The sequence below is a fragment of the Schistocerca piceifrons genome, chromosome 1, assembly GCF_021461385.2.
Source record: "Schistocerca piceifrons isolate TAMUIC-IGC-003096 chromosome 1, iqSchPice1.1, whole genome shotgun sequence".
Lineage (NCBI taxonomy): Eukaryota > Metazoa > Arthropoda > Insecta > Orthoptera > Acrididae > Schistocerca > Schistocerca piceifrons.
The window spans coordinates 1,132,979,682-1,132,991,820 of NC_060138.1; the positions used below are offsets into that span (position 1 = coordinate 1,132,979,682).

A 12,139-nucleotide genomic window follows, 5' to 3' on the forward strand; every position below is an offset into this window, starting at 1 on the left:
GAATGTCACCCGTCAGGCTGCAAGCTCATACATGTCTTAACTGCAGCTTGTAATTTTTAGAATTCCTTCCCATTTCCGAGACTCAGGTTCCATGCTACTTCAGTCTCTGAAAGTTAACTGAGAAATCTGGAAACTGATGTACTTAAAAATACGAACGCTTTTACTGAAAATGTTTTTTTTTTTTGGTGAGGAAGATCACGACCCTTCAAAACACTCACCCTCCCTTGAATCATCGACTCTGTCGGCTTAGTCACACATTTCTGTAATCAATGCTAAGCAGCGGTTTAGGTGGTGGAAAAGCGACGCCACAGCACTGCGGACATCTACATCTACATGGATACTCTGCAAATCACATTTAAGTGCCTGGTAGAGGGTTCATCGAACCACCTTCAAAATTCTCTATTATTCCAATCTCGTATAGCGCGCGGGAAGAATGAACACCTATATCTTTCCGTACGAGCTCTGATTTCCCTTGTTTTATCGTGGTGATCGTTCCTCCCTATGTAGGTCGGAGTCAACAAAATATTTTCGCATGCGGACGAGAAAGTTGGTGATTGGAATTTAGTGAGAAGATTCTGTCGCAACGAAAACGCCTTTCTTTTAATGATGTCCATCCCAAATCCTGTATCATTTCTGTGACACTCTCTCCCATATGTCGCGATAATACAAAACGTGCTGCATTTCTTTGAACTTTTTCGATGTACTCAATCAGTCCTATCTGGTAAGGTCCCACACCGCTCAACAGTATTCTAAAAGAGGACGGACAAGCGTAGTGTAGGCAGTCTTCTTAGTAGGTCTGTTCCATTTTCTAAGTGTCCCGCCAATGAAGCGCAGTCTATGGTTAGCCTTCCCCACAACATTTTCTGTGTGTTCCTTCCAATTTAAATTGTTCGTAATTGTAATTCAATGGAAGGAATACCTGGAGAACGTTACCTGCCATCATCTGTTCTGCCAGCAGAGCGGCATGAAGAAGGTGGTGTTACAGCATAGGGGTGCTTTTTCACGGCTATTCCCTTATTTCTCTTAAGAAAACGCTAAATGATTGTTTGCATCAGCATAAAGCAATAACTGTGAGGCAATGATTTTTGGATATATTTCTCGAAATGGACTGGCCTGCCTAGTGTTCCGCTCTATAACTGCCCACGTCGTGTTGTGCCAACTCCACTGTAGCTTGTATGGATTTTTAAGTTTGTTTTATATGCCCAACTTCTGATTTCACCACACAAGTCTCCAGGACTGGGCAGTTATTGCCCGATGACGACACGCAATACAGTTTGTTAAAGCGGAGTTTGCCGTTATTAATTATGTTTTTAGATTTAATTTTATTACTCGTACAGAGACTCAACGTTCCCTTAACAGCGCGTCGTCAAAATAAGTATGATATGCTAATGTCTTTGCAATATATAATGTCGACTATTGAGTTAAAGTTCGTACCTATTTTGCTATTTTAGAGAAGAGAAACCTTAAGCGCTTCTGCTTCTATAGTCTCAGTATCAAATGTTCACTAATTTCAATTTACTTCCTATCTCAGTTCAGTATTTAACACAAATTATAAAAATGGTTCAAATGGCTCTGAGCACTATGGGACTCAACTGCTGTGGTCATTAGTCCCCTAGAACTTAGAACTACTTAAACCTAACTAACCTAAGGACATCACACACATCCATGCCCGAGGCAGGATTCGAACCTGCGACCGTAGCAGTCGCACGGTTCCGGACTGCGCGCCTAGAACCGCGAGACCACCGCGGCCGGCCACAAATTATATATTAATGTCATTTCAGAGATATTACGTCGGTTCCACACTAACGGAATAACACGTAATTGTCACTGAATATCATTTTTATTAATAATCCTTTTTATTATGACGTAAATGTTAATGAATGATCACTATCTAGGAGGAAAGAGGGATTCATCCTAATCATGAGATAATAGCTTTTAATGAGCCCGCAATCGTTAATTAAATAAAAAGTCACGTTCAAGGATGATATGCGAACAACTTACGTTACGCCCGTTTTCACGTATCTGTCAAAACTAATCCTGTCGGTCACAATTCAAATTAACACTGACGTTAACCCCTTTTGTCGGAACATCGAATCGTAACTATTATGTGAAAGTTTTTTATAGTCCTCGAATTAATTCCTGTCAGATACGCGCACGACTGAACAGCATAACGGAACACAAACGACTTGTTTTAACAACCGAACAATGCAATGACGTTACATTACGACAATGTTCGCCCAATGAACATCTTTGACTTTATCTTTTCTACTCTGCTTAATTAAATTATTCCTAATTACAATTTATTCAGCTATTTAACGAAAACATCTAACAAAAAATAAAATAAATTTATCCCAACGTAAAAGATCCGTTATAGCTCCGAAGCTAAACCCGATGTAACAGTTTTGGGAAGAATCAAAACTTCGCTCCAAAAATGGAATGAAGATTAGGGTTTAAGAACCCATCGACGTCGATATCGTTAATTGAGTAGCACAATCTCACATTGTTTCAAAGATGTGGAAGGAAGTCGGTCGTGCCCTTTAAAAGGAGCAATTTTGGGGAATCGCGACTTCGTTCCAGACCTCAGCGTCCAGCATCAGTACCTCCCCTCCTTTAGGCTCTTGAGCAAGAATGGGCTGCCATTTGTCCACAGACATTGTCACCTCACTGTCAATTTCATCAGGAGTGTTAAAGCCTTTACAAAGGTCAAGGGTGGAAATGTCCCATATTAACGTTCACTAACCGGTTTCTGGGTACTTTTGACCAGATAGCGTTACCTGTAAGGCACGAAGCACTCAAGTTACTGGTCACTGACACGGAGCAGTCATATCCCTTCAGGTTTAGTCAGGTTATTATGAGCATTAGTGCACTAACAGTGGTGTAATGCGGCAACCCGACGTAGAATGGACTCGAAATATCATTGGAAGTCTCCTGCAGAAATATTGATCCGTGATACCTCTATAGCCATCCATAATTGCGAAATTGTTTCCGTTGCTGACCTCTAGATCATGTCTCATAAATAAAGCGTTCGGCAATGTGAAACGGTGCAAGATGTTCAAAATTCTGAGAAAAACAGGGGTAAGCTTGTAAGGTGGCTATAATTTCGCACCTTATAAGAACTCATCCACATACTTTGCCGTGACCTACAACCACAATTAGGTATCATTTCATAGGTTGTACATCGTATATATGAATATTTAAAGAAGACTGACATTGTCACGTACGCCTTGTAAATAATTGTTAAAGCTTATCACATGAAAGGAGACGGAGTGTCTTTATTAACAGAACGGCGTAATGAATTATTGCCTATACTAGTTGAGGTTGGAACGCCAGTGGAGGTGAAACGGCAGGCAGAAGTAATGCTCTGGGTAGAAGGTCCACACACATGTGTTGCTCCTGCTTAAAAACAGGAAGTAGGTAGACGGACGTCGTGGCACCTGAGCTCTGGAGCACAATAAGGTGACGGCCGGCCGCTATTGTAGCAGGACTGGAAGGATAAGCGGGAACTCTGCAAATCTTGGATGCAGGTGAGAAGAACGAAGAAGCGGCACCTCGGAAACCACGCAGGCCGGGTTATTTCCAAGGATTGTACGAGTATAGGCTTTTCCTCGCAAACTTTCCGCGCTGGACGACAAAAGACTAAAATATGGTTGGTCGGCGTTCGGAACAATCTGTAGAGAGGGAGAATAGTCCGTGGTTTCGAGAGTATGATTCGTTTTCGGAATTACGAGGGTGGGGGGCCGAGCCTTGCTGGCAAGACAAAAGTGGGGAGACGAGGTCTTCCGTGGTGACGGTCGTTCGGTATCAGCTTTGTTGGTATAGATGGGACTTGCTATCTTTGCTCTCAGGAGAGTTTATAGTTAGACCAGTTAGGCACTGTACTGTTGCGAACCTATACGTTTCTGGACTTCACCTCTGGGTTGGAAGTCGTCGTTGAGTCCGCAGCGTTCAGTAATTGAGAGCACTTCTTCTGCCTATACTTACGTTGAGACGTTATCTGAACTCCGTCAGAGGACCGCCTTCTGCCGTCCTAGTGTTTGAAACAGTTTATTTGTGGCTGGAGTTCTTCCATCGTCGCAGACGAGTACGAGAACCATCACTTCGACACACCGGACGCAGTACAGACGGTGATATCGCAAATTGCTTCGGCTTATTATGACTATAAAGCTAAACAGCTGTGATCACGTAACTTTTGTTTCCACTGACGTTGCACATCACTGTAGATCATCTTTGAAAGTAGTGTCTTCTAGTGTTTGGTACGCAGATGTCAGTCATTTCGCGGTATTGATATTAGACCGCGCAGTCATATTAAGGGGTAGAGTTGGCCAATTGATTAATAATTTTAGTTAGGAAATATAGACATTTTTACTTGAAGCGTTGATTTTAATCTATAATCCATATTGAACATCAACGTTTATCACTTAGTAGTATTAGTTGCCATCATCATTCATTTATGTTTAGATTGTAGTTTATATGCAGAAAAAGAGCATTAAGAGATCCTAAGATCTGGTTCAGGGGTTAGTCAGACAGGCCAAATCATTATTTTAGCGTTTATTATTATCCGTTGCGCAAATTCATTTTTACACCCGCCTTGGAAGCTATAGGGAGAGACGGGTAGTAATACAATATCTACAAGAGCCAAGACGGGATAATAAGAGTGGACGGCCAAGGACGAAATGCTCAGATTAAAAAGGATGTAAGATAGGGACGTCGTCTTTCCCCCCTATTGTTCAATCTGCACATCGAAGAAGCAATGATGGAAATAAAAGAAAGGTTCAGGAGTGGAATCAAAATTCAAGGTGAAAGGATATAAGTAGTACGATTCGCTGATGACATCGCGATTCTGAGTGAAAGTGAAGAAGAACTACATGATATGCTGAATGCAATGAACTATCTAATGAGTAAGTGGCAGAAATGAGAACAGCGAGGAAATTAACATCAGGATTGATGGTCACGAAGTAGATGAAGTTAAGGAATTGTGCTACATAAGCAGTAAAATAACCAATGATGGACGGAGAAAGGAGTACATCAAAAGAAAACTAGCACTGACAGGAAGGGCATTCCTAGCCCAGAGAAGTCTACTAGTATCAAACATAGGCCTTAATTTGAGGAAGAAATTTCTGAGAATGTACGTCTGGAGCACAGCATTGTATGATAGTGAAACATAGACTGTGGGAAACCGGAAAAGGAGAGAATAGAAGCATTTGAGATTTGGTGCTACAGGTGAATGTTGAAAATTACGTGGACTCATAGCGCAAGGAATGAGGAGGTGCTGCACAGAATCTGAGAGGAAAGGAATATGTGGAAAACACTGAGAAGGAGATGGGATAGGATGATAGGACATATGTTAAGACATCAGGGGATGACTTCCGTGGTACTAGAGAGAGTTGTAGAGGACAAAATCTATAGAGGAAGACAGAGATCCGAGTACATCCAGCAAATAACTGAGAACATAGGTTGCAAGTGCTATTCTGAGATAAAGAAGTTGGCACATGAGTGGAATTTGTGGCGGGCCGCATGAAACCAGTCTGAAGACTGATGACCCAAAAAAATGGGAAAAAGAAGAAAATGTTCGATGGGATTCGTGTCGGGCGATCTGGGTGGCCAAATCTTGTATAGAATATTCTTCAAGCCAACCGCAAAAACAATTGTGGCCCGGTCATAGTGCATTGCCACCCGTAAAAGTTCCATCGTTGTTCCTATACACGTCCATGAATGACTACAAATGGTCTCCAAGTAGCCGAACATAACCATTTGCTGTCAGTGACCGGTTCAGTTGGAACAGAGGCCACAGTCCGTCACAAGTAAACACAGCCCACACTATTATGGAGCCACCACCAGCTTCCACAGTGCCTTGTGGACAACTTGGGCCCATGATATTGTGGGGTCTGCGCCAGAGTCGAGTTCTTTCGTCAGATCTTAACAAATGGAATCTGGACTTAACCCACCAGGTCACACTTTTCCAATCGTGTAGGGTCCAGCCGAGATGGTCACGATCCCTGGATAGCCGCTCCAGAGGATACCGTACCGTTAGGAAAGGGACACGCGTCAGTCGTCTTCTGCCATAGCCCATTAACGCCATTTTTTGGTTCACTGTCCTAACTGATACGTTCGTTGTACGTCTCACATTGCAGTGCTGTTTGTCTGTTTGCACTGACAACTCTACGCAAACAACGCTGCTCTCGGTCGTTAAGTGAAGGCTGTTAGCCACTGCTTTGTACATGGTAAGAGGTAATGCCTGACATTTGGTATTCTGAGCACACTCTTGACACTGTATCTCGGATTATACAGGGTGGTCCATTGATAGTGACCGGGCCAAATATCTCACGAAATAAGCAGCAAACGAAAAAACTACAGAGAACGAAACTCGTCTAGCTCGAAGGGGGAAACCAGACGGCGCTATGGTTGGCCCGCTGGATGGCGCTTCCATGGGTCAAACGGATATCAACTGGGTAGTTGAGGATCCCCGTTTTTATTACATATTCGTGTAGTACGTAAATAAATATGAATGTTTTAGTTTGATCACTTTTTTCGCTTTGTGATGGATGGTGCTGTTAAAGCATAAACATATGGCTCACAATTTTAGAGGAACAGTTGGTAACAGGTAGGTTTTTTAAATTAAACTACAGAACGTAGGTAGCGCGTAACATTCCGCCAGTACGGACGGTATTTGCTTCGTGATACATTACCCGTGTTAAAATGGACCGTTTACCAATTGCGGGAAAGTTCGATATCGTGTTGATGTATGGCTATTGTGATCAAAATGCCCCACGGGCGTGTGTTATGTATGCTGCTGGACGACATCATCCAAGTGTCCGGAGAGTTCGCCGGATAGTTACGTTATTTAAGGAAACAGGAAGCGTTCAGCCACATGTGAAACGTCAACCACGACCTACAACAAATGATGCCCAAGTAGGTGTTTTAGCTGCTGTCGCGGCTAATCCGCACATCAGTAGCAGAGAAACTGGTCGAGAATCGGGAATCTCAAAAACGTCGGTGTTGAGAATGCTACATAAAAATCGATTGCAGCCGTACCATATTTCTATGCACCAAGAATTGCATGGCGCCGACTTTGAACGTGGTGTACAGTTCTGCCACTGGGCACAAGAGAAATTACGGGACGATGACAGATTTTTTGCACGCGTTCTGTTTAGCGACGAAGCGTCATTCACCAAGAACGGTAACGTAAAGCGGCATAATATGGACTATTGGGCAATGGAAAATCCACGATGGCTGCGACAACTGGGACATTAGCGACCTTGCTAGGTTAATGTATGGTGCGGCAGTATGGGAGGAAGGATAGTTGGCCCCCATTTTATCGATGGCAGTCTAAATGGTGCAACGTATGCTGATTTATTTCGTAATGTTATACTGATGTTACTAAAAGATGTTTCACTACATGACAGAATGGCGATGTACTTCCAACATGATGGATGTCCGGCACATAGTTCGGGTGCAGTTGGAGCGGTAGTGAATAGCATATTTCATGACAGGTGGATTGGTCTTCGAAGCACCATACCATGGCCCGCACGTTCACCGGATGTGACGTCTCCGGATTTCTTTCTGTGGGGAAAGATGAAGGATATTTGCTATCGTGATCCACCGACAACGCCTAACAACATGCGTCAGCGCATTGTCAATGGATGTGTGAACATTACGGAAGGCGAATTACTCGCTGTTGAGAGGAATGTCGTTACACGTATTGCCAAATGCATTGAGGTTGACGGACATCATTTTGAGCATTTATTCCATTACTGTGGTATTTACAGGTAATCCATCCTGTAACAGCATGCGAAAATGACAAGTTTACAAAGGTACGTGTATCAGATTGGAAGAACCGAAATAAAGTGTTCAAACGTACCTACGTTCTGTATTTTAATTTAAAAAACCTACCTGTTACCAACTGTTCGTCTAAAATGTGAGCCATATGTTTGTGACTATTACAGCGCCATCTAACACAAAGCGAAAAAAGTGGTCCAACTAAAACATTCATATTTCTTTGCGCACTACACGAATATGTAATAAAAAATGGGGGTTCATATTTCAAAGAACGCAGTTCAAATCCGTTTGATCTATGGCAGCGCCATCTAGCGGGCCAACCATGGCTGGTTTGCCCCTTTAAGGTAGACGAGTTTCGTTCTTTGTAGTTTTTTCGTTTGATGCTCATTCCGTGAGATATTTGGTCCGGTCACGATCAATGGACCACCCTGTATAATTCACTAACAATTTCCGAAATCGAATATCCAATGCGTTTAGCATCATCTACCATTCCGCGTTCAACGTCTGTTAATTCCCGTCGTGCGGCCATAATGATGTCGGAATCCTGAGTTCAAATGACAGCTCCAGCTATGCAGTGCCCTTGTAAACCTCGTGTACGCGATGCTACCGCCATCTATACATGTGCATATCGCTATCCACGACTTGTCACCTCTGTATGTATGAGAACCGCCAAATCTCCAAAGTCCACAATATATATAAATGACCTAGTAGATAGTGTCGAAAGTTCCATGCGGCTTTTCGCGGATGATGCAGTAGTATACAGAGAAGTTGCAGCATTAGAAAACTGTAGCGAAATGCTGGAAGACATGCAGCGGATAGGCACTTGTTGTTGTTGTGGTCTTCAGTCCTGAGCTCTCCATGCTACCCTATCCTGTGCAAGCTTCTTCATCTCCCAGTACTTCCTGCAACCTACATCCTTCTGAATCTGCTTAGTGTATTCATCTCTTGGTCTCCCTCTACGATTTTTACCCTCCACGCTGCCCTCCAATGCTAAATTTGTGATCCCTTGATGCCCCAGAACATGTCCTACTAACCGGTCCCTTCTTTGTGTCAAGTTGTGCCACAAACTCCTCTTCTCCCCAATCCTATTCAACACCTCATTAGTTACGTGATCTACCCACCTTATCTTCAGCATTCTTCTGTAGCACCACATTTCGAAAGCTTCTATTCTCTTCTTGTCCAAACTATTTATCGTCCATGTTTCACTTCCATAAATGGCTACACACGATACAAATACTTTCATGAAAGACTTCATGACACTTAAATCTATATTCGATGTTAACAAATTTTTCTTCTTCAGAAACGCTTTCCTTGCCATTGCCAGTCTACATTTTATATCTTCTCTACTTCGACCATCATCATTTATTTTGCTCTCCAAATAGCAAAACTCCTTTACTACTTTAAGTGCCTCATTTCCTAATCTAATTCCCTCAGCATCACCCGATTTAATTCGACTACATTCCATTATCCTCGTTTTGTTTCTGTTGATGTTCATCTTATATCCTCCTTTCAAGACAATGTACATTCCCTTCAACTGCTCTTCCAAGTCCTTTGCTGTCTCTGACAGAATTACAATGTCATTGGTGAATCTCAAAGTTTTTATTTCTTCTCCATGGATTTTAATACCTACTCCGAACTTTTCTTTTGTTTCCTTTATTGCTTGCTCAATATACAGATTTAATAACATCGGGGAGAGGCTACAACCCTGTCTTACTCCCTTCCCAACAACTGCTTCCCTTTCATACCCCTCGACTCTTATAACTGCCATCTGGTTTCTGTACAAATTGTAAATAGCCTTTCGCTTCCTGTATTTCACCCCTGCCACCTTTAGAATTTGAAAGAGAATATTCCAGTCAACATTGTCAAAAGCTTTCTCTAAGTCTAGAAATGCTAGAAACGTAGGTTTGCCTTTCCTTAATCTTTCTTCTAACACTTCTGATACTTAACAGAGACAAATGTAATGTATTGCGAATACATAGAAAGAAGGATCCTTTATTGTATGATTATATGATAGCGGAACAAACACTGGTAGCCCTTACTTCTGTAGAATATTTGGGAGTATGCGTACGGAACGAGTTGAAGTGGAATGAGCATATAAAATTAATTGTTGGTAAGGCGGGTGCCAGGATGACATTCATTGGGAGAGTCCTTAGAAAATGTAGTCCATCAAAGGAGGTGGCTTACAAAACACTTGTTCGACCTATCCTTGAGGGATCCGTACCAGGTCGGGTTGACAGAGGAGATAGAGAAGATCCAAAGAAGAGCGGCCCGTTGCGTCACAGGGTTATTTGGTAAGCGTGATAGCGTTACGGACATGTTAAGCAAACTCAAGTGGCAGACTCTGCAAGAGAGACGCTCTGCATCGCGGTGTAGCTTGCTGTCCAGGTTTCTAGAGGGTGCGTTCCTGGATGAGGTATCGAATATATTGCTTCCCCCTACTTATATCTCCCGAGGAGATTACGAATGTAAAATTAGAGAGATTCGAGCGCGCACGGAGGCTTTCCGGCAGTTGTTCTTCCCGCGAACCATACGCGACTGGGACAGGAAAAGGAGGTAATGACTGTGGCACGTAAAGTGCCCTCCGCCACACACCGTCGGGTGGCTTGCGGAGTATGAATGTAGATGTAGATAGCTTGCCTCAATATACGCCATTTGTGCTCCCGCGCCTGTGCAGGTGAGGTGGCTGACGGAAGAGCTGGGCTTCGAGCACGCCTTCAACTACCAGACGAGCGACGTGGGCGCGGCGCTGCGGCGGGTGGCGCCCGGCGGGGTCGACGTCTACTACGACACGGTGGGCGGCGACCTGAGCTCCGCGGTGGCCGACTGCATGCGCGAGAGGGGCCGCATCGCCGTGTGCGGCTGCGTGTCCACGTACCGCGACCCGCGCCCGCCCAAGATGCTGCTCATCCCGCCCGCCGTCGTCCGCAAGAGGCTGCGCATGGACGGCTTCATGTTCACCCAGTGGCGCGACCGCTGGCCGGAGGCCGACGAGCGGATGGCGCTCTGGATCAGGCAGGGCCGGCTCAAGTGGCGGGAGACCATCACCGACGGCTTCCTCAACACGCCGCGCGCGTTCGCCGCCATGCTCAGGGGCGACGCCATCGGCAAGGCTCTCGTCAAAGTCTGACCACAAACTCCAGTGCTCGAATGTACACGCGGCTGACTGACTGTGGACCTCTCACTTTTCCCACCGAACAGATTCCCGAATGTGAAAGTGACTTGAGCGTAGACTATCGCAGCCATAGGCATCTCGATCTGAGAGAGTGGCGTCGTGCATAAGGAATGTACTCGAACATGGGGGTACTGCAGGTGGCCTTCAAGGATTAACTGCAAAGTGATGATCTAATGGCAGTACACCGGTGTATATGAGGGGCGTTCGCTAACTAACGCAACACATTTTTTTCTGATAGTTGGCTTCATTCAGGTTCCAGTACACGAGGCCGGCCGGGGTGGCCGAGCGGTTCTAGGCGCCACATTCCGGAACCGCGCGGCTGCTATGGTCACAGTTTGGAATCCTGCCTCGGGCATGGATGTGTGTGATGTCCTTAGGTTCGTTAGGTTTAAGTAGTTCTAAGTTCTAGCGAACTGATGACCTCAGAAGTTAAGTCCCACAGTGCTCAGAGCCATCTGAACCAGTACACGATATTATTCCCCACTCTTTTAAAAAGCACTCCGTCTTCAGGCCACGAGTGGCCTTCCGGGACCATCCAACCGCCGTGTCATCGTCGGCGGAGGATGCGGATAGGTGGGCCGTTGTGTCAGCACACCGCTCTCTCGGTCCTAAGATGGTATTCTTGACCGAAGTCGCTACTGTTCGGTCGAGTAGCTCCTCAATTGGCATCACGAGGCTGAGTCGACCCCGAAAAATGGCAACAGCGCATGGCGGCCCGGATGGTCACCCATCCAAGTGCCGACCACGCCCGACAGCGCTCAACTTCGGTGATCTCACGGGAACCGGTGTATCCACTGCGGCAAGGCCGTTGCCATTCCCCACTCTTTTGGCTACAGAAATCTGTTTTTCAACACAATCTCAGTTCAATGCGACGGCCTACGCCACATCACTCGGAGGGCACGGTACCACTCTACGTCGCAACCAATACCCTTCACCATCAGTATCCTCCTCTCAACCATGTACTGTTTCCCGTGGAGTGCATCCTTCACTGGCCCAAACAGATGGAAGTCAGAAGGTGCGAGATCCGTTTCGCAGTGATGAGCCTATGTTCATCACCTGTGACCGTGATCCACAGAAAATTGTCACCATCAGTCTCGTAACGGGCAACCAGTTACGCACAATTGGCCTTTCATTGCCCTTTATGGTCCTCTGCAAGATGGCGAAGAATCCAGTAGGCACACAGAAGTACCC

At 44.9% G+C, this 12,139-nt stretch overlaps 1 protein-coding gene and 1 pseudogene across 1 annotated transcript in view; one reads left to right on the plus strand and one right to left on the minus strand.

Annotated features, from left to right (window-relative positions):
* The window catches only part of LOC124800254 (prostaglandin reductase 1-like), a 57,568-nt gene extending 46,261 nt beyond the window's left edge, over positions 1-11,307 (plus strand). The window contains exon 2 of the mRNA XM_047262981.1: positions 10,451-11,307. Coding sequence (XP_047118937.1) covers positions 10,451-10,903 — 453 coding nt within the window. The 3' untranslated portion in view covers positions 10,904-11,307. The remainder of the gene's footprint in view (positions 1-10,450) is intronic.
* A 336-nt stretch (positions 11,308-11,643) lies between these two features.
* On the minus strand, positions 11,644-11,761 carry LOC124727019 (annotated as a pseudogene).
* Between the last annotated feature and the right edge of the window lie 378 nt (positions 11,762-12,139).